This window comes from Chelon labrosus (genome assembly GCF_963514085.1).
Source record: "Chelon labrosus genome assembly, chromosome: 7".
Classification (NCBI taxonomy): domain Eukaryota; kingdom Metazoa; phylum Chordata; class Actinopteri; order Mugiliformes; family Mugilidae; genus Chelon; species Chelon labrosus.
The window spans coordinates 21,704,864-21,725,502 of NC_140343.1; the positions used below are offsets into that span (position 1 = coordinate 21,704,864).

At 39.9% G+C, this 20,639-nt stretch overlaps 1 protein-coding gene across 1 annotated transcript in view; it reads right to left on the reverse strand.

Annotated features, from left to right (window-relative positions):
- Positions 1 to 1,305: 1,305 nt before the first annotated feature.
- Positions 1,306 to 20,639, reverse strand: part of rab6ba (RAB6B, member RAS oncogene family a) — a 48,198-nt gene continuing 28,864 nt past the window's right edge. Inside the window, exons 3-8 of the mRNA XM_084548026.1 lie at positions 19,465 to 19,518; positions 18,957 to 19,062; positions 17,056 to 17,167; positions 9,756 to 9,849; positions 8,412 to 8,478; positions 1,306 to 1,634 (exon numbers count right to left, since the gene is read on the reverse strand). Coding sequence (XP_084404152.1) covers positions 1,570 to 1,634; positions 8,412 to 8,478; positions 9,756 to 9,849; positions 17,056 to 17,167; positions 18,957 to 19,062; positions 19,465 to 19,518 — 498 coding nt within the window. The 3' untranslated portion in view covers positions 1,306 to 1,569. The remainder of the gene's footprint in view (positions 1,635 to 8,411; positions 8,479 to 9,755; positions 9,850 to 17,055; positions 17,168 to 18,956; positions 19,063 to 19,464; positions 19,519 to 20,639) is intronic.

Here is a 20,639-nt window from a genome sequence, read left to right on the forward strand (position 1 = left end):
GTTCTTAAAAAGTGCAGAAATGATTTCACTTCATAGACAAGTCAAATCAAAGTAGTGTTCTCAAACACTGGCTGACTTCACCACCAGCAAGTACATTATGATACCTGGCTCTGAAAAAAAAAAAAAAAAAAAATTAAAAATAGAAAAAAAAAGTTTTAAACACCATTGCAACATTGCATAACGCCAACGTCAGTAGTTAGTATAAACACAAGCAGCAAAGAAAACCTCATCTCAGTGGGAACACGTTATGCGACAGTTTCTATGACAATCAGACATGTCATCAATTTCAGTGACTGTACATTTACAATGAAGCTTCTCAGTAACTTCATATTCACCTGAAAGGTCTACATGTGCAAATTAGATTTACAATGTTAAAGGTCTGCTTGGATCACAGAACCTGCGTTACAGTCTACAAATCACCACACAGAGAGCTTTGTGTTCACCGTCCTCTGAGACACAAGGACGAGCGCTTTGATTCTCCACTTACAGTACACTGTATGTGCAGACTATCATAATCACAAATACAGAGATGTCACGCAATGCAACAGCGGCTGTCACGTTGATGTGAGTGTGTGGGTGGGGTTGGGGGGGTTGGGGGGTAGGGGGTCTATGACACACTGCGAACGAGCACTGACCTAAAAGGTGCCGTAATGTGGCGAGAATGTTTTGGCAGTGGCCCTCTATGTAACTTCACTCTAACGCTGCCTATACAGAAAGCACACATTTACACACACGCACGACAAAAAGAAGTATACAAATCAGGTTCATGAACAAAAAGACTTGGACTAGTCGCCATCAGAGTGCATCGAGTCACTGGTGTAATGTTACCATTTACATAGTCAAACTTGTGTACACGGGTAAGACAGTACCTATGCTCAAAAACGAGGCATGCATTAGATACTCAAGACTGTTCAGCTGTTACTGTTCAGTTTGTCCTGGAACGTCTGGAACGTCAAATTATGGATCCCAGCTGAGTTATGGGCTGTGATTGGTTGCGGATGGTTAGACGGCCTAGAGATGGTTAATATGGGTAAAGTTGAAGAAGCTATGTGAGAGATTGTTGTGGTTAAGTGATGGGCAAGAATTGGGCCAGGATTTCTGTATTTTCCCATAACAACAGTGGCATCCATAAGAATGCATTTAAAACCATCTGCTCTCATCAAGCTCTCAAATACAGAGCTTGCCTGTTTGTTCAAACTAATCAACCTTTCCAGAGAAAATTCCCTGAATATACAAAATTACAAAAAGAAACGGGGGGGGGGGGGGGGGGGGGTTCCTCTCCTACCTAAATTTTTTTTACACATATTCAACTTGGGGATCTGTTTTTCCACATATTTGTCTTTTCAGCAAGTTTTAGACTTTTATTTTGTTGGCAGTTTCATTAACAATGTAGGCCACACTACTTTAGAACCAAATCCAAATATTGCTAGTTCCAACCAACGACGGATAGTCAGGTGAGGAGGCCAGATTCTCAACGTGCAAAGTCAACTGCAGGTTAACCGATGGGAAGCAACATAACAAGCGTGTGGTGTAAATGATGTTTTTTTTTTCCAGGATGGGTGCGGGGTATTAACAGGAACAGCCGCCTTCAGTAGTCTGGGGCTCCTGCGGTTTGTCCAACTTGATGTCGATCACTGAAGAAGAACATTAAGGAAGTTTTGGAAGGAGGCAGTGTAATAACAGAGGCTGTGTCCAGTTATAATCGTCTAAACATTTTAGTCAGTACACATATTTTGCAAGAGGAACTAACTGCAAGCTGAGCGTTTTCTAACGAACTGCAGTATCGACGCACTACCACTAGATGGTGCTATTTCCATTACTCTATTTATTTTCCCATTGACAATTCTGACTGCATAACTGAAAGTGTTAATAATAATGTCATATAATATTAAACCGAAATACAATTTGATCATTATTCGAGTACATTTAATCCTAATACATTTCTTACAGCAGAGAGCAGTGGCTGTATATTCTAAAAATCCTCCTCTCCATTGTCAATGGGGTAATAAACTGAGAACGAACATTGGCTGAAGTCACTGGTGCTGCTGTGCAACAGTTAAAGCTGAGGCACAATGGTGTGTTAATGAGTTGCTGCTGTAAGTCAGAAGCATTTTGCAGCTTTTTTTCACTACGTAGATGAGGTGTTATTCCTGACGGATCCTCCAGGGTGTTTTTCTTATCCTACGCTCTGAGAGTGAGCTCCTCTGTCTCAAGGAACTGGTGCATCATGACTGCTTCCATGTACTACCTGCTGCTAAATGTGCCAGTGCCGCAACAGACTACTTACTATCCCCTTTTACTGCAGAACATTATGCAAGAATAAGGGGGAGGCCTACAAAAAGATGTGGCCTACATATTGTATGCAAGTGAGCGTGGAAACAGTCCCACTGTGTCTGTCAAATGGCCATCCTATAGAGGGGCTCTGCACTGTGGCTGCTGCCAGGTGTTCCAGGCAGGAGTTCATGTGTGTGTTTTTTCAAATGTTATGGTGGCATGTCATCGTGATGTGTTGTCATTTCCAGGGCAGTGTTTAAAAGAAACACCCTTGAGTGTTCCCATTTGGATCGGTTTCCATTAGGAATCTGAAGGCTTATCTCAGCTGCCAACATCACCAAACCAAATGAGCCCCATCAGTCTTGAATATTTTAGTCTGACAACTGCATGTGTGTGCGTGCATGCCGTGTAGTTAGTCTACCTCATTTTCTCTGCAGTGATTACGAACCCCTAGTAAACATATTTTGTATGGGTCTGCCAAAGTAGTTCATGAGGCAGCCTAATAATAGAAGGAGGGCTTAAAGACCCTGAAAATGTATTTTCTCAGCTCCCTAAAGGATTTGGACAATACTGTGACACAGCTCTGTGTGGATGTCCAGCTGAGTGGAGAACTTTAAAAACAAACCTCTGTGTCTGAAGTGATGTGCCATTGGTATATTTAGCATTGCAGTCATGGTGCCATGTAGGACAGTAGAGTATACTGCATCAACAAACCACTACAAGGTGAGGGTACCTTTATTGTGGTGGAGTCATGTTTCTGATCTCTATTTTAAGCTACAACTGGCTCTATTTAGCTGTGACGTCATGCTAGGTAGTCTGATGTGGTCATGCTGGTATGACTGAAGGCAGCTGGGAGCTGCAGGGGCAGAGGTGAACGCTGGCGCTGTCAATTCAAAATACACAACATCCGTGATGTCGGACAGCAGCTACGATGACAAATGCCTCCTTTCTGAAAGCACCATGAGTGACGGGTAGAATATTTTAAAGAATTTTAGAATTGCAGAGTATGTCTTTTTGTCTGCTGTGGTCTGAAGAGGAGAGGCTCTACTGCAAAAAAAAACAAACAAACAAACAACAAAATAAGCTAACATCACATACTCCTGTGCTGCAGGAATTAGAGATAGTGTCTATTTAATCATGAAAATGTACACACTTTACAAACATCAGCCTGAGGAATATTTTTTTTTAGCATTGTACGAGATCCATGAAACAAATACCACCCTTCCAAAGCAGTATTTATATTTCATTTTACCTATTTCCAGTGGCAGCACAAAAACTATTAATGCAGTATTGGCACATCATTGCCTTAAAAGTTAATGAGTTTTAAACACATGACCAGTCTCCAGTATTGAGTCTTTGTTGGCTCTGCATGTTAGCTGCTAAATGGTTGTCAGCTGCTAGTTGCAAACTTTGCTGTTTGGTACAAAACTGGTGTAGAAGACATCTGCATGATGTGACAAGAAACACCATGCTGCATAGAGCTGAAGGGTAACTGCATAATAATGTGATAATAATCTGTGGGGCGATCACTATAAGCAAACTGCTTCAGATGTAATTTGGTCTACTAATTAATAATTACAGCAGCTTTAAAAATATTATCTCACAAGATGCTCGATGTGAAGGCCATATGTGTACCACAGGTGAGCCCAGGTTTCTTGTTTGGAGCGTACCTGGGTCATTCAGTGGGGTCTTGTGGGCGATTTACACAACCCTCCCCCCTAAAAGAAATTTTAAATTATTGAATTTAAACAATTTATAACATAAACACGGAGCAGCACTTTACTTTGACAACCCTTTTCAGACCACGTGAATCCGGGGTGATTTATTTTGCTTTCTGATGGTCTCTTATTAACACGGATGACCCCAGCACTTGATCTGGGTCAAGCACCATTACTCTCCCTATCTGCAGCCCTGCAGCGGTAATGACACACAATGATTAGGTGGGAAATTGTTCTCAGAAAGCAAGCAGAAGCCTGTGCCACACAGGCCTTGACATCCACCATAAATCAGTGTGACCTGGCTGTCCTCAATTTAAAACCGGCAATTAAAGGGAACAAAGAACATACTGTGAATACTGGAGAAATACCTGCCAGAATTCATGAACCCAAGACTCATTCTGTTCACTTATGGCAATATTTTATCTTCACATTTTCTGCCTTCAAATGCTTTTGAGTGCAAAGATTGCTACTTAATAAAAATAAATATATCCTATGAGCCACATGTTTAACTGCAGGTGATAACACAGGTGCTTTCAGGCTGTGTAACATGCATGAATATGTCCTGGACTGAGCCTCTTTATGTCCTTCGTCTTCCAGCGAGATCAATACTATGTAATAACAGAGGAGCTGCTCCACTAAGAGACAGTGTCAGAGGCACAAAGCTGGTGAGCGGACCGTCATCACCTGCTATCCATCACTCCACCTCACACAGCTTGCTCCCACATCCATTACGCCTCATTAAGACACAGATGAAAAACAGGACGAGAGATAAAAGTAATTGGCTGAATGGGAGCGATGCGATACATCCAGGAAATATGACTGACTGCTGTGAAAAAAACTAAACGGTGATCTCAACAACTAAGACTGCTGCTAGGCGACTGACATTATTACTGAGGCCATGCAGCACGCAAAGGATGAACAACTTCCTGTAAAGGATGAGTGGACTGTAATTACAGCGATCACATGCAGGCATACCTTTGCTACATTCAAGTCATCATTTGATTTAAGCTTAAGTGACAGCACATGAATACTGCAGCGTTATTCAGGACTCCCTTCTAGACAGCTTCTCACTGAAGGAGTAATGACAGTACTATATGCACATGTTAAAACCAAAAGTAATTTCATAATTCATCCAGTTACCATAGAGATGGCTAACTGCGTTGTGTGCGGAGGGGGATATGAAGGAGTGGCGGTGCCAGGGGAGAAACAGTGACAGAAGGATGTTGATATGAAAAAAATGTCCACAGAGTGTTGATTTGTAACATTGATTTGTGGTAAAGATCATCATTACCAGGAAAATAATTTTAGTAGACCGTAGCAAAAGAATAATGGACAGGAGTAGGCAGACTCGTTATCAGAAAATGAGTCTGGTAACACGACATTTGGTTTTCATTATGGGACACAATTCAACTGAAACAAAAAAATATCTCTGCATGCAATTGGAGAGTTCTCCAACCAATCAGAGACATTTAGTTGTAAACAGATTCAGCTCTGCAGTGCTCAGATGGCATGTATGTTATCAGTGTAATGCAAAAAAAGACAAGATGGTCTAATTAAAAAAATGCATCAATAAATCTGTCCGTTAGATGACATGTTAACCTAGGGGTTTCTTGATTTATTCATGATTTATTTTTTCAGAATTTCAAGTTAAGCTTAATGTATAAAGAATCGGTTACATAGTTGGTTCACACCTCTGAAGCCTGTCTGAAAAGTTAAACTAAGACTCACATGTCCCCAGAATGTGTATTTCAGATTTCTAATTAAAATATAGCACAGACGGATACATGCCTGCATTCTGCTACAAACAAGCTTCCAAACAAGCTGCTTCAGATTCTGTCTGAGAGGAGAAATAAGAGCAACCGTCTGCCACGTCTAACTTTCTCCATGAGCAATCATTCTAACCGTCTTTTGCTTCTAACGCTCTATATTCATCATTTTACATGTAAATATATCAGAAACCGCAGCACAGTCGTTTTATTGAATTTATGCTTATGAAGATTTTGTCAGATGATGTCTTGGTTATAAAGTCTGGTTATTAGCAGTGCAGAGCAGCAGCTTGGAAATGGCCTGGAGGTGACCGCTTATTAGCATGTGGTCTGTACTTCAGTGGCCACTTCACTACTTGTTCCGTCGTCTGACAACAGAAACAGAACAGAAATATGTAAATGAGCACAGCTTTATTGTGTATTCAGCTGTATTATACAGAATATGCAAGAGTGTTATTCAAGTGCAAGGCTAGGAACTCTAGGAAAAAACAGATAAACAGCGTTGTACTGATTGCATGGTATAATCTGTCTCATTTCAGTTTAATAGGCAATAAATCCTTAGTGTTTGGTTGTGATTATCGTTTATTTTTCTGCATTCTACAGTATCCAGCTTATTATCTGTACAATATAACAGGAAATTATTTCTCTTTTCTCACTCTTTCCCGTGTTGAACATTTTATCATAAATGAATGCAGTCAGTGGAGGTGACAAAGTGAAACGTTTTCTGTATTAAAATCAAAAACTGAAATTTCTCATTGACACTACTTTGTGGAAGCCTTTTTTTTTTTTTTTTTGCAGCAGTTACAGTCTTTGTGGGTAAGTCTATAAGCTCTGTACACCTCTATTCCAGGCAGATCCACTCAAGCTCTGTCAGATTGGATAGAAAGTGTCTTAACTGCCATCCACAGATATTCGATGTGGTACATTTCACAGCTACTGAAGCCACTGTGCTCCTGGGAACACTCAAAGCTTTAGAAATGGTTTTATACCCCTGCCCTCATCTAAATCTTGCCACAGTTTCGTCACAGAAGTCTACAGATAATTCTTGGATTTCACGACACGGTTTGCTCTGAAACGCAGTGTGAATTGTGGGATCTCACAGACTCAGGCTCAGGTGTGTGTCTTTATAGACTCTGTCCAATCAGTTCAGTTGGCCACAGCTGCAGTCCAAACAGTTCACATCTCAAGGATAATTAGAGCCAAGGTTGGAGTGCCATAGTCAGAGATGTGGCTACTGCTGTAAAAAGCTACATTTTTAATAAATTAGCAAACATTTCTTATTTACTTTTTGCATCTGATTAAAACTAAATCCACACAATATGCATTTGTGAAAAAGTAGAGTAGTCTAAAGGCTTTAAAAAAGTGGACGAATGCAATAAAACAAATACAGTGAATAAGCTAAATACAGTATATGCAGCAAAAGAAATTATACTCACCATTAAACAAAAAGGTATATGGCCTATTATACACATTATACTATGCATCAGTACAGTGTTGTTTATTGTATTTTATCCCTATATGCATACTATTAAAGGACTACTTAGCATTGCACTTGTGTAACACTGTCAGACTGACTTGCATATTCTGCATTTTAATACAGCTGAATTTGCAATTAAGCTGTTCTCATTTACATATTTTTCTGTTTCTGTTGTCAGACAACAGAAGGAGTATGATGTAGTCACCGAAATACAGAGTTATGTTTATTTTGTTTGCATTGATTTACTGGTTACTCTGTGACACTACTCATTGGCTTTATTTGTTGGGTGTAGAAAATCTGAAATCTTCGGTTTTCTTCAAGAATAGTCTTCCTCATTGCAACAAACATAATAATCGATGCAAAAAAGCTCATGAGGGCTCTGTTTAGTTACTTATGAAAACTATAGCCTAATCCGTTGTTGCTCTTGTATTTATCTACGTTACCATCAAATAGAAACCTGTGTATCTCTGGAGTGAATTATTTCATACACTGCATATTGAAGAAATCCACAGCTCAATCCTACTCTGGGCATTGGTCAGTATACAATTGTAAAAGACTGGAAAACTACAGTATGATGCTGTAAAATCAATGATATTTCTGTTACTTTGTAGTATTAATGCCACTTCCTGAACAAAAAGAATACGTCACTAGAAGTTAGTTGCTGTGGTGCTGACACCTCTGACAAACGTTCCACAGGTGAAGCAGTGACATGCTCAGCTGGCGGCAGCAGATATGAAGCGCCAGTTAAGTGAGTTGTGTGCAGCAGCACCTCAGTCTGACTGATGGCTGGTTGCTGAGAATCTTGTCACTGGTTTAAATGAGCAAACCTGCCTACCCACTGCAGACGAAGCTGCAGGTGCCGACTGTGTGACTGACCGGCATCCCCCTGGGCACCTGTCAGGCACCAGTGCTGTAAAACAGCTCACAGGAGTGTCGTGCTGAAAACACATTTAATTAGACAGGTAGCTGACACCTATTTAAATACACGCCAGTATGCAGAATTCACTCTATGAACCCCTTTCATTTAAATAGCGAGTGGTGAATGATGCCATCACAACAGGATTAACATCTTACCGCTGAGCTCAGTTTGTTCAGATATTATCATCAAAATAGGATTTTCATAATATGAAATGGGGATTTTCATGTTACGATAATGTGTCTATTTTCAAAGGATACTCCCTTCTTTGCTTGTTTCTTGCATACTTTCCATCCCAGGAAGAGCAGCCGCCACACGTCGAAACAGCTGGAAAAAAGAAACAAAGGACACTTGATATATTCCACCATGAACACCTACATTAACAGCTGTAAAAACATACCAATGTACACTATAGTTTGTATTCTATGAGCTATTTCCTGGTTTCTACACAGCCATTTATTTTATCAGACTATTGACAGACTTACTTTAGATACGTAAGTAGAGGCCATAGAATCTTTTTTCAAAATTAAGGTGGTATAACAACAGGATATCTTTCTTTTTCTTTTTTTTTACCAATGTCATATTTTATTTAGCATATTTTAGACCAAACTGTAAAGAATGGTATTCTTATTATGATAATTAGTTGAAATTATTGTCTAAGATATTGAATTTGCAGGCACAATATTTCACTGGGTAATGATGACACAGCCTAACAATGCAAACACAGCAGCCTTTGGAGGCTGGACTGTGACCTTTGTTTAGCAGGTTTCACAGCACTATGTTCAGCTCTGGCATTTTGCTGTTAGTGTCCACAGTCCTGAGGCAAGGTGAAGAATAGCTTCCTCTGTCTGTATTGCTGTGGCGGGAGGGACGCGCCTGCCAGCAACACCATTCACTGACAGACACAGTGCAGCTTGCCTTCGTCTCACTGCTTATTAACTTCACAGACAGTCTTTGTTTTGAACAACAAACATCTGCTTAGAGACAGATCCCACTGGCTGAACCATGCTTCTCTGTATAGCTGCAACATTCAAATATTTCTTGATATTACAGTTGAACATGGCATTTAAAGAATCAATGCATGTAAATAGGTTAACTTTGGTAAGATGGAGGTAATGGCAGCAAAGTAAATCTTCTGTTAGGGGTAATTGGTGTGACAAGAGGTACCCAGTGGTGTATCTGAACAGCAATCATTTGATGAGCAGTTCTCTGCACAACAATGCCTGTGCACATGCGCCTCCACCTAACGCATTTACCTAATACTGCTGTCACATTGATGCCACTAATCTACAGTTGGTGGCAGTAATGCACAAAAATGCAAAATTGTACCAGGACAGGCAGTGAAGAAGAAGGGTTAGTACAGACTTGTGGTTCTGTCCAGATGCAAAATGTTTGAAACAATTGTTGGGTTGTTGGTTTCTGGAAGTTACAGAAATTGTAGGACGCAACACACAGCGAGTCACAACATTGGACCGGTGCGAATGGATTTTGGGTTTGGGTCCTAAACATCAACAAAACTCAAGAATGCATTTTGGTGAGGACACTGAATGTAAATGTAAGACTTATTATATCTGAAGCACCAAACTTCCTTTGAACTCGCTCACCTGTTTGACGTTGTAACCCGTCTTGGCGCTGGTCTCTATGAACATCACACTCAGTTCTTTAGCTCTCTGTTCGCCTTCCTCAATTGTTATTTGCCTGTGAACAGAGGATAGTGTTCATCAAAACACAGCAGGTTGATGCATTAGAGATGGTAATAAGGCACTGTTTACAGAATCTGGACACAAAACAAAGGCTAATTTTCTCACATCGACATTGATCAAAGACAAAGCCTCACAGTGAAGCTTTCTATTTGCAGATGGAGCCTCTTGTTATTTTAGGCTAGTGAGGAAACACCATGCCTAATTGGCTAACTGGCTGAGAATGATTAATTACATTGTCCTGTGAGAAATTATTAACAGCCAATTTGCATGACATTTTAATGAACCTGGCAGTGATTGTTTGGTTCTGGCTGTGAAAGGGAGACTGTGTCAGGTGTCCATTAACACAAACAGAGATCAGTGCAGTCCTGCTGACTCCACAGCCCGCGCAGCCAGCAGGTTTGAGACTACTGGCTTAATCTACATGCCACTGGTCTTCTGGGAAATCATAACGCAACCAGTGTGTCATCTAGCATTTTCAACACAGAAATCATTTTCAAGTGTTTATTCAAAAAAATACCACTTCTTACTTTACTTTCACCCCTAAGAGGTTATAACAACTGACTAAACACACTCACATTGACACTTTAATTCAAGCAGTAATAGTATATTGAACTGATGCTCCTCTCCTTTGCATCACCGCACAGAAGAAAGAGAAATTTATTCTGTGTGAGATAGGAAAAGAAGTTTCCGCAGCAAGAACAGGAAGCACTGCACTGGAGACATATTTACATAACGACAACACCTGACAGAGTTGCACCAGTGCCTCTGAGACTATTTCTGGATGCATGCGTCTGAGCTCCGATTTAAACAACACCGTGCCTTATTCATCATCCGACTGCCGGATGGCAAGACAATTGCAAAATGGATGTGCAATATGTGGCATCCTAACAACATTCATGAATCAATGTAAATGTAATAACAATACAGAATGTCACATCAGTGTCACCCATGCCACATCTACTCAAATGTGAGAATATAAAGGAGATGTACCATTAGTCCTTTAAAATATGGACTCAGTTCCAAAATATATTTAATATATATAATATTGATCTAACTCAGGTAGTACTCAGCCTCTTGTTAATGGGTCCTCCAAGAGATATACACCGACCAGGCATAACATTATGACCACTGACAGGATAAGTAAATAGCATTGACTATGTTTTGACAATACAATGTTCTGCTGGGAGACTTTTGGACCTGGCATTAATGTGGATATTACCCGTACCACACGTACCACCCACCTAGATCAGACCATCAAGCACCCCCACCCCACAGCAATGACACTCATTGATGGCAGCAAAAAAAAACAGCACAATTCACTAGATCCCAAACTGATCAAGTATCTGTGGGATCCACTGGAACAAACCTGATCCACAGAGGCCCTTCCCCTCAACCCTTAGGACCCAAAGGCCCCCACTAACAACATTCTGTTGCCACACACCACAGGACACCCTCAGAAGGCCCATGTTCATTCTCTGATGAGTCACAGCTGTTTTGGAGGCACAAAGGGAGACCTACACATACAATATTAGGCAGGAGGTAATAATGTTATGCCTGATCGGTGTATGTGGTGGAGTCTCCAAGCAGTGACCAGAGCAGCAGCTAACATTTAGAGATTTAGCATCAGAGTAGCCAGAGCAATGGCGCAATAGATCCTGCCTGATGGCCTCATTGTTTTGTTTTTATGTCCTGCAACGTTTCTGTTTTAGCACTGTTTATGGAAACTGTAACACCCAACACCAGACTAACGTACTGGTGCCTTTAGCATTTAAATAGCCAGATATTTTCACCACAGATGGTGAAGACAAAAACAAAGCATAAAGAAGAGATAACACCAGAATGTGTTGCTTACTCCTTACTTACAACTGAAATGTAACAATGGCCACTAGCTGCAGGACGTGAATACACCACTATCGCTAACACGTTGGGCATAACAACATGTTTCAGTCTGTTGTGCTGCCCCCAAGTGGACAAAGTTAACACAACCCTCAATAGAGTAGCATTTATTACATGGTCATTGTGATTCATTAGTCATTTTCAGACTAATCACCTTAAGCACATGCATTAAGTGAAAGTAAACTAGCTTTAAAACAAAGACACCAAAGTCTTACATAGCAGTATAAAAGGAAAGCAAAATACATCCCATAGCTACTTCCTGTCAGAGTGCGGCACACCAGACTCTGTTTGAATGATGCTGGCTGTTGCACTAGATTTCCCTCGTGTTGAGATCCGGGGGCTGTGCAGCACCTTTAACTGTGCATACTTTTAACTCCCCTAAGCACTAAGCATTGTGAAAGGCTCCACCACGCACGACTGAACAAACCAACAAACACAGACAGAATTCAGCCCTTAGAAGCACTTTTTCAGAGCAGCTGATAATCAAACTACCCCACAGAGAGGCAATACACATAAGTCTTTGCTTCTTCTCAAGGCATGTAAAGGCATTGCTATTAGACTTTCTTACAAACAGAAATCAGCAGGTTTTAGTGAATGGACGTATATCCAGCATCGGACTTTCTAACACAGGCTCACCCCAGGGTTACGTCCTCACACCGCTACTTTTTATTATGTACACAGACAGTTGCAGAACATCACAAGAGGGCAGCTACGTTGTTAAATTTTCAGATGACACTGCCCTTCTGACCCTCCTTCAGGGCCAAGATTCAGGTCATGGTCCTGCCCTCCCTGCCTTCAATAAATGGTGTGACGATCACTTCTTGGATTTAAATGTGTCAAAAACTAAAGAACTGATTATTGACTTTAGGCAACATCAGGACCCACCGCAAGCCAGCATCATTCACAAAAAGCAGGTCCAAATTGTTGACTCAAATATCTTGGCACTATGCTTGATTCACAGCTCAAATTTAAAGAACTTATTGTCAAACGGGGTCAACAAAGAATTCATGAGGAAATTACGTTATTTCAATGTCTGTGATACTAGTCTATGTAACTTTTATCATTCTTTTATTGAAAGCCTTTTAACCTTTTCCTTTATCTGCTGGTTCAATGAGTTGTCTGTGAGGGAGAAAAATAGCTTGAACACAATTGTTAAAGTATGTTAAAGTATGTAATTACTGACAGCCCTGCGATAGGCAGGCGACCTGTCGAGGGCTTACCCCGCCTCCTGCCCGATGACAGCTGGGATAGGCTTCAGCCCCCCCGACCCTTCACAGGACAAGCGGTTACAGAAGATGAATGAATGAATGAATGAATGAATGAAAATAAAAAATTAGAAGAATTTGGGTACGATCTGAGAGGAACAAGTCGCTCGGAGAGCAAAATCAATAATAATCAGCCAACCACATTTTGCGGACCAAGTTTTTATTGTCGTTGCTATAATGTGCCCATCAATAGGACAAATCGTTACATAAAGTATTTTATTCCTTCTGCTATTACGCGTTTAAACAGAGACCCCACTCATTTTAGATGAACTTTTTTTTAAGGTTTTATCTATTTATTTATTGGATTTATATATCTATGGGATTTATTTATCTATTGGATTTTTACTACTGATTTTATTGATCTTAATGAGCACTGATTTTGTGACTGATTATTATGTGTCCATGCACTTTTTGTTTCCTTGGCTTGCTTGTTTATCTGATTTATTGACTGTGTATGGAATGCATGTGGCAAAGCTACAAATGAATCGCCCTGGAGGGATAAATAAAGTTCTATGAATTTGAATCTGAATGTCAAAATTGTGTTATTGACTTGATCACGGTCATTAAAGATGCAGAAAAACTATGGAAAAACTGAATCATTGTTGTACTTAAATCTGTAATGATACAGCATAAACGCTACTCTCATCTTTCAGTTTTAGCCACATTATTCACAAGGGTGTCATGTGCTTACCCGGCAGATCACGTCATTTCATCACACATAAAATGCATACTGTATGTGCCACATTTCTCACATCAGTTAATGTATATTTTTATGATTTTACATCGTGAATCCAAATTCATAAACTTTTGCACAAGGGACATTTCCATGATTAACCTGGATTTTCTAAATAAAAAGATGTTTAAGAGTCTGAAACTAGAGGAGAGATGCCCTGCAGGCTAACATAGCCAAAAACCTTTCATGCTCGTACACATGGCAGTGAGGGTGATTTACATTCAGTCCTTCCTAAAGGTAAATCAGCCTTATTGCCATGTGTACATGCAAATTAGGAGAGGATACTGAGGGGATGCAGAAAATAGCCCTTTCTTCTTTGCAACAAACATTTAATGTGGCTTTAACCATATTAAAGCACTAAATAAACTGCTGTGAAGGTAAACTATGCATAAATAAAACAAAAAGGTTAAATAATTTGAAGCACTCTTTTGCCGAAGGCCCAAATTATAAAAAAAAATATTTTGCTGCACCCTTTTAGACAAATGTAAAAATTCAGACGACTAACAGTTCATTCACAGCTTAAAATACATGTTTATGTCTTAATTTGTAAAGGTCTGAAATATGTATATTGTGTGGGATAATTCAAATGTGTGCATATACACTTCTGACTCTTAACTTTGCAATCTCAAGCTGCCTGAAAACAAGTTTTTCATCTCTGCCTATTGTTAGAGTAGAACTTTTATTGATAGATCCAGTGAGATATGTCCTGGAAACTGCCACCACAAGCACTTTTTCTGCTTTCCCTTCAGTCGCTGACATGCAATGACCTCAAGTAACAACAGAGGAATGGCGGCAGGGGATTTCTTTCTGCAGCTCAATAAAATGCCTCAATAATAAAAAATAATGCTGATGCTGAACGTAACAATTAAATCATTCAACACACAAGGAAACATTATTCGGGGCAAACCTGACATTCAGTATGGTTGTATGTTTGCCAAGACAGTGATGCTCAGTTGCTTAAGGAAGTACAGACTTGAGCAAATATATAGTCCAGGAATAAAAACAACCTCTGGCCAAACTAAAATAAAGCATGACCTTGGTGATTGTGCTTATTTAAGACAGCAGACAGGTAATAACACTGATGAAAGGTACAGTCATTTCACCTCAGAAATATACTCCCAAAGAGAAAATAATAGTTTTGTCTTAATACAGTATATGGAGAACTAAAGCAATCACACAACGACATAATTTGTGATAAGAAAACCATTGCGTATATAAATTACTTTTTTTCAGATATTATACCTACAAGTTCATTGACTGCAGTTGAGTGACATAAAAAGCAGAAAATATGTGTTATACAAGAAAATTGGATTTTATGCCTCATGACTCGCCAGATAAAACATACAGTGAAGACTTTAAAGTCTAAAAGGTATTAATTTTATTATGGCAGTCAATACACAGACATATACAGTGATCAGCCACGACATTATGACCACTGACAGGTGGTACCACTGATTATCTCATTATCATGGACCTGTCAGTCTGTGGGATACATTAGACAGCAAGTGAAAAATATGTCCTCAAAGTTGATCTGTTAGATGAGGGAAAAATTGACAACTGGAAGGATTTGAGTGACTTTGACAAGGGCCAAATTGTGATGGCTAGATGAACAGGTCAGAGTATCTTCAAAACAGCAGCTCTTGTGGAGTGTCCCTGGACTGCAGTGCTCAGTACATATCAGTAGTGGTTAAAGGAAGAAAAAGAGCTGAACCTGTACAAGGGTCAGACTCACTGATGCACATGGAGAGCAAAGGCTGGACTGTGTGGTCCAATCTAACAAACAAGTTGTTGTAGCTGAGACTGCTGAAAAGGTTACGGCTGGATCTGACAGAAAGGTGTCAGAACACACAGCGCATCACAGTTTGTTGCATATGGGGCTGTATAGCTGCATGAAAGTCAGCGTACCCACGCTGCCTTCAACAGACATTGGACCATCAGAAGTGGATCACGGAGCAATAGAAGGCAGTGTCCCGGTCTGATGAATCACATTTTCTTTTTACAGCATGTGTGGCGTGCATGTGGATCAAACGAAGAACACATGACACCAGGAGGCGCTATGCAAAAGGGGAACCTGAAGACAGGTGGTCATTCATTTCAGGAGAGCAACTGTCTTCACTTTTTTTTAACCTTTTTTGGATGTCTTCACTTAGAGATGTTTACAGAGTTTTACAAAGGTCTGATAGAGAGATTTATCACACGATGCAACAGCAATCACCAATATCAGCAAAAACCTATGAGACTGAGATGAACTACCTGAGGAACAAAGCAACCTGTCCTGGTTTTACCAATATGAATTCTTAAGTTATGGCCAAAAACATGTTTTGTAAGTTACAGTGATCTTTGACCATCAGATTCTGACCAGTTCATCCTTGAGTCCAAGTCAACATTTCTGCAGAATTTGGAGGAATTCCCAGGAGGGATTCCTGAGCGGCTACAACAGGCTGCTTGATTGCCTCTGCAAATTAATATGAACTAAGATAGATTTTGCCTGAGTTGAAATTGTACTGTATGTACATAAAAAATAACTTAAGAAAAGATTAGCAGTGATGTTTTTCTCCGTTTCTTTTGGTCTTCCACTATTTCTTCTTTGTGTTGTTTCATTTTTATTGTTTCTCTAAGCATTCCCTTTGCAAATCAATTTCTTTTCCCATCTCAGCTTTATTAAACATCCTGTCTGATCAGCATTTTCTAGATATTATAGCTATTTATACAGTATGTATTTAAATCCCCTTGGGCACACAGCTCATGATGCTGAAGTGCCACCAGAGACTAAATCACTGAATGATTGCCAAGCAATAATTTTCTCATTTCAAAGCAAGCGGCCTGTCAAGAAGTGTTCCAATAAGAGGAAGCTGAGTTCCCAAATGTCCCAACATAATCACAACAATAATTCTAAATAACCATTTATGTTAATGAGTGTATTCATTAGAATATTTGACATATTATGCAGAAATTAATTTTGCATACCTGTCTTCCTTATCATTGAAGTGGTATTAATATTAAATTCATCCGGAGTTACATTAGTGTCGAGATAATCAGTTCTATCTCATTAATATACAGATTTATTCAACGAGACGCTCCAACATCTAATCAAATCATCTGCTCTGCGGGGACAGTCTGTGGAGTCAGCCTAATGTATCATGCTTTGTTCTTGAGGTATTGTGTTCAGCTGGCTACAGGCTGACAGACACACTGACATCCGTTGCCATGGTGTCAAGACATAAAAAGAGATGCTCACTCAAAGACAAAATGTGATCCAAGTGCTGAAGTGGAGGAGGCAGGCTCAGATTCAGTTGGTACAACATACCTCTTGTCTGCCAAGTCTGTTTTATTGCCGACGAGCATAATGATGACATCACTTCCTCTCTCTGTTCTCACGTCATCGATCCATTTTGACGTCTGCTGGAATGAATTGACATCTGTTGAGAAAATGAAGAAACAAAACCTACTAAAAATACCGTTTGTATGACGTGCAAAACACGAACACCATCCAAAACATTTAATATGGATTTTTAACGCTATCCTAACATTGTGAATTACCTTACCATTAATTGCATTAATTCTGATTAACACAAATTACATTATAGTGTAAAAGTAATAGCTCATGGATGACACTGATGATACAATAATGGAATTGCACAATAAATTCATGCACAACACTGTACATTTCTAGCTCTGTAGCATGTTAAAGTTCTTTCTAATCCCTTTGACCTTGACATGTTCATTGAATATGCAGGATGCTGGCGTGCCGACGATGGCTTGTATCACATCCTCGGACTTGGATTTTGATGAGACAAGGTGGCACGTCTTTTTCAAGGTGAACATGAAACATTGTTTGGAGTGTGGGAGGGTACCCCAGGCTTATCCATAAAATTAGGAATATTAGGAATTCATTTCCCGAGGCCTAGTGCTGTTGAACGTGTTGGTCTTTACTCATTGGCAAGTTAGAGTGAGGACAATGCCACTGCCTGTCATGGCAAATGATAAATATTCAACACAGAACCAACTGGAGCACATTTAAATATTTTTTGATATCTATGGCTCTATGGTTGAGAAAGGACAACCTTGTACTAGTGTAGAATATTCCTACTTCACTGTCCTCATCATCTATAAAGAAAACCATGGCCAGTGAAAAATCTGGAAACAGATTGGTTCAACAAAGTAAACAGTTTGCCCAAATACGAATTAAGCTCTTTTTATTCTAAATTAATGCGTTGAGTCTGAGTCTGGTCCTAGAGTTATTTATGTAACCACCAGCCCTTCAATACAGGGTAATAAACCCCTCAGTGAGAAGAACTCTTATGTGTGAACTGTGATGTCCAAATCAGCTACTAGTAGGAAGAGATAAGTGGACTAAAAAGGAGAGGTTAAATCATGTTAGCCCGATCAGGTGCCCTGAGCCTAGGGTACAGCTACAGGGGGAAAAGAAATGCAGCCAAAACTGTTCAGACAATAAAGAGACATGGAAAAGTTTACAGTAAGGGTGGGACAGAGACATGGATCTGTGACAGGGGTGGGATAGTGGGGCTGTGTATACAGTATGTGTGAACGGTAGTGTTATTTCAGCTGAACAGTCTTTAATAACATTGCACTTTCCAATTTTTGTGATTGACAGTGATCAGTCAATGATTTGTCTTTCCTGGTTTTGAAATTGGGAAAGACAGATCATATCGCTCCTGGCTGAGCCTCAAGCTCCTCGTCCTGTTTAGCTAGATGTTGCCTAGCAACACAAAGGACAGAACATCTGAGGCTCTGGAATAATATTTCATGAAGTTTAAAATAGCAAATGAGATCAAGATGAGTGAATTGTGTAAATTAACAACTGATATTTTCCGTTTGATTGCATATTTAATTTTGTTGCCAAGTGGCCGTAATGTAATTGGTTCGATACCCTCTATTATGACTTGCAAATACTTGCTGGTTGATACAACCATAAGCATCAACCATAGCAGATGTATTTTCCTCTTTCTTACCTATCATGTCTAACTTTATTTAAGTACACTTAGAGCAATGTAAAACAAGAGTCAAAGTGTGTGCATACATGCTAAATGAAGCTGACCGTGATTCTGATTAAAAAACCTCACATCATTTTCAAACTAGAAAATGATGTGGAAACAGTGATGGACATATGACATTTGTTTTAGCTACATCCAAGAGTTTTTATACAAGTGAATTGGAAACGACTGACAAGGAAACTATGGTACTGACTGGTAATGTCGTAGACCACCACAGCCACAGTGGAGTCCCGTATATAACTGGGGATGAGGCTCCTGAAGCGCTCTTGTCCAGCTGTGTCCCAGAGCTGCAACCTCACCTGGGGTTCAGAAAGAGAAAGCTGAGGAGGCTGAGATTATTCAGATGGTCAGAAAGCCTGGAAAAAATAGGCTTCCTCTATACACACACACACACACACACATGCACAGTAGACGATTCACAAAGAGACGTCATTCATACAAGCAGACCTTTTATTTCCAAGGTCGTTCTGCTGTACGATAGATTCTCAAAGATAAAAAAACATTTGATTTCACAAGCTAGAAAGACGGCATGTTGTTCATTAACACCAATAGTCTGAATAGTATAAAATTCAAAAGCATACAAGACATCACTGAAGACATGAACACAATTACAGTATGTGTTTCTCTGAGAGCTGCTGCACGGCTAAGACACAAACATTTTACGTGTCATGACAACATAGAGCTGTAACTTAGGTTCTTACCGTTCGATCTTCCAAGTACATGGTTTTCGACAAGAAGTCGATTCCAATTGTGGCCTAGTTTAGAGAAAGATATTCATGAATCAAGATCACTGTGCCATGAAATGTAAACACTGAGACAATGAAAAATGCACACTGAAACTGCAAAAGGTGAAGATTTAGGAACAGCCTATTGTCACTGCAGTCGTGATCACATCTCAACACCTTTGTGAAGCTTATAATGGTCCATTTTAGCCGACTGATTCATACTCACAGTATGTCATCATTACTCTGTTAATATGCTACTTGAATAACCAGAACAACTATATAATTTCAATATGTAGTTTGTATATTTTGTGTGGTTTTCAAATGGGCCCCTTATAATCATGAATCATATCATCCACATTATCCATTTATACAGTCATAGAAATCTAATCATTCTCTTATTGTGTCACGAAACAGATGGCACTGTGTTCTCTCTTCAAGGGATGTTTACTTTCCACAGCCAAGCCCACGGCTCTGTGCTTTGCTGCCTGCCATGATATCATCAGGTGCTCTGGCCCAGACAAATCAAAACCAGTAAATACATGTTAAACTGCATATTTATGTTCGGGTTACTGAGTTTGTTTGTTGCAAGAACTGTTGAGTTTAGGAGGAATGAAAATAAACTTTAACATCTAACAATTAAAAGATGGCTTATTATATGCCATTATAATGAAATGCAGTCACAGCAGTGCCTATTCTATTTGCAGTTATGGACCATCTCTAATATATTGGACAGCATGCTGTATTATGGGATAAAGAAGAGAAACGCTAAGTGACAGCTAGTTATGGCAGATGAATGTAATGAGGCCCTTTCATATTCAGCATCCAGATGTTCGCTGTCTCTGTGAACATGACAAGGGATGAGGGTATAAAGTGGTAGCGGGTGTAGGGCTGACCCAGGATGACACTGCAGTCCTCAGGTGCATGTTTACAGCCTATGTGACCCCAGACAGCACTGACAGCTGGAGCCAGCACTATAGATGAGCGGTCTGACAGACCTATCACACATTTATGGTACTGGCTCCAGCTCCAACTATTCTGATACATTTGAGGCCTTATAATGTACCACGGCACATAGTGACACATTTGTACCCAGTTCTGATTACGCAGGTGTTCTGTTTGTCTATGTAAGGCAGTCCAGCAGGGTGCCCACT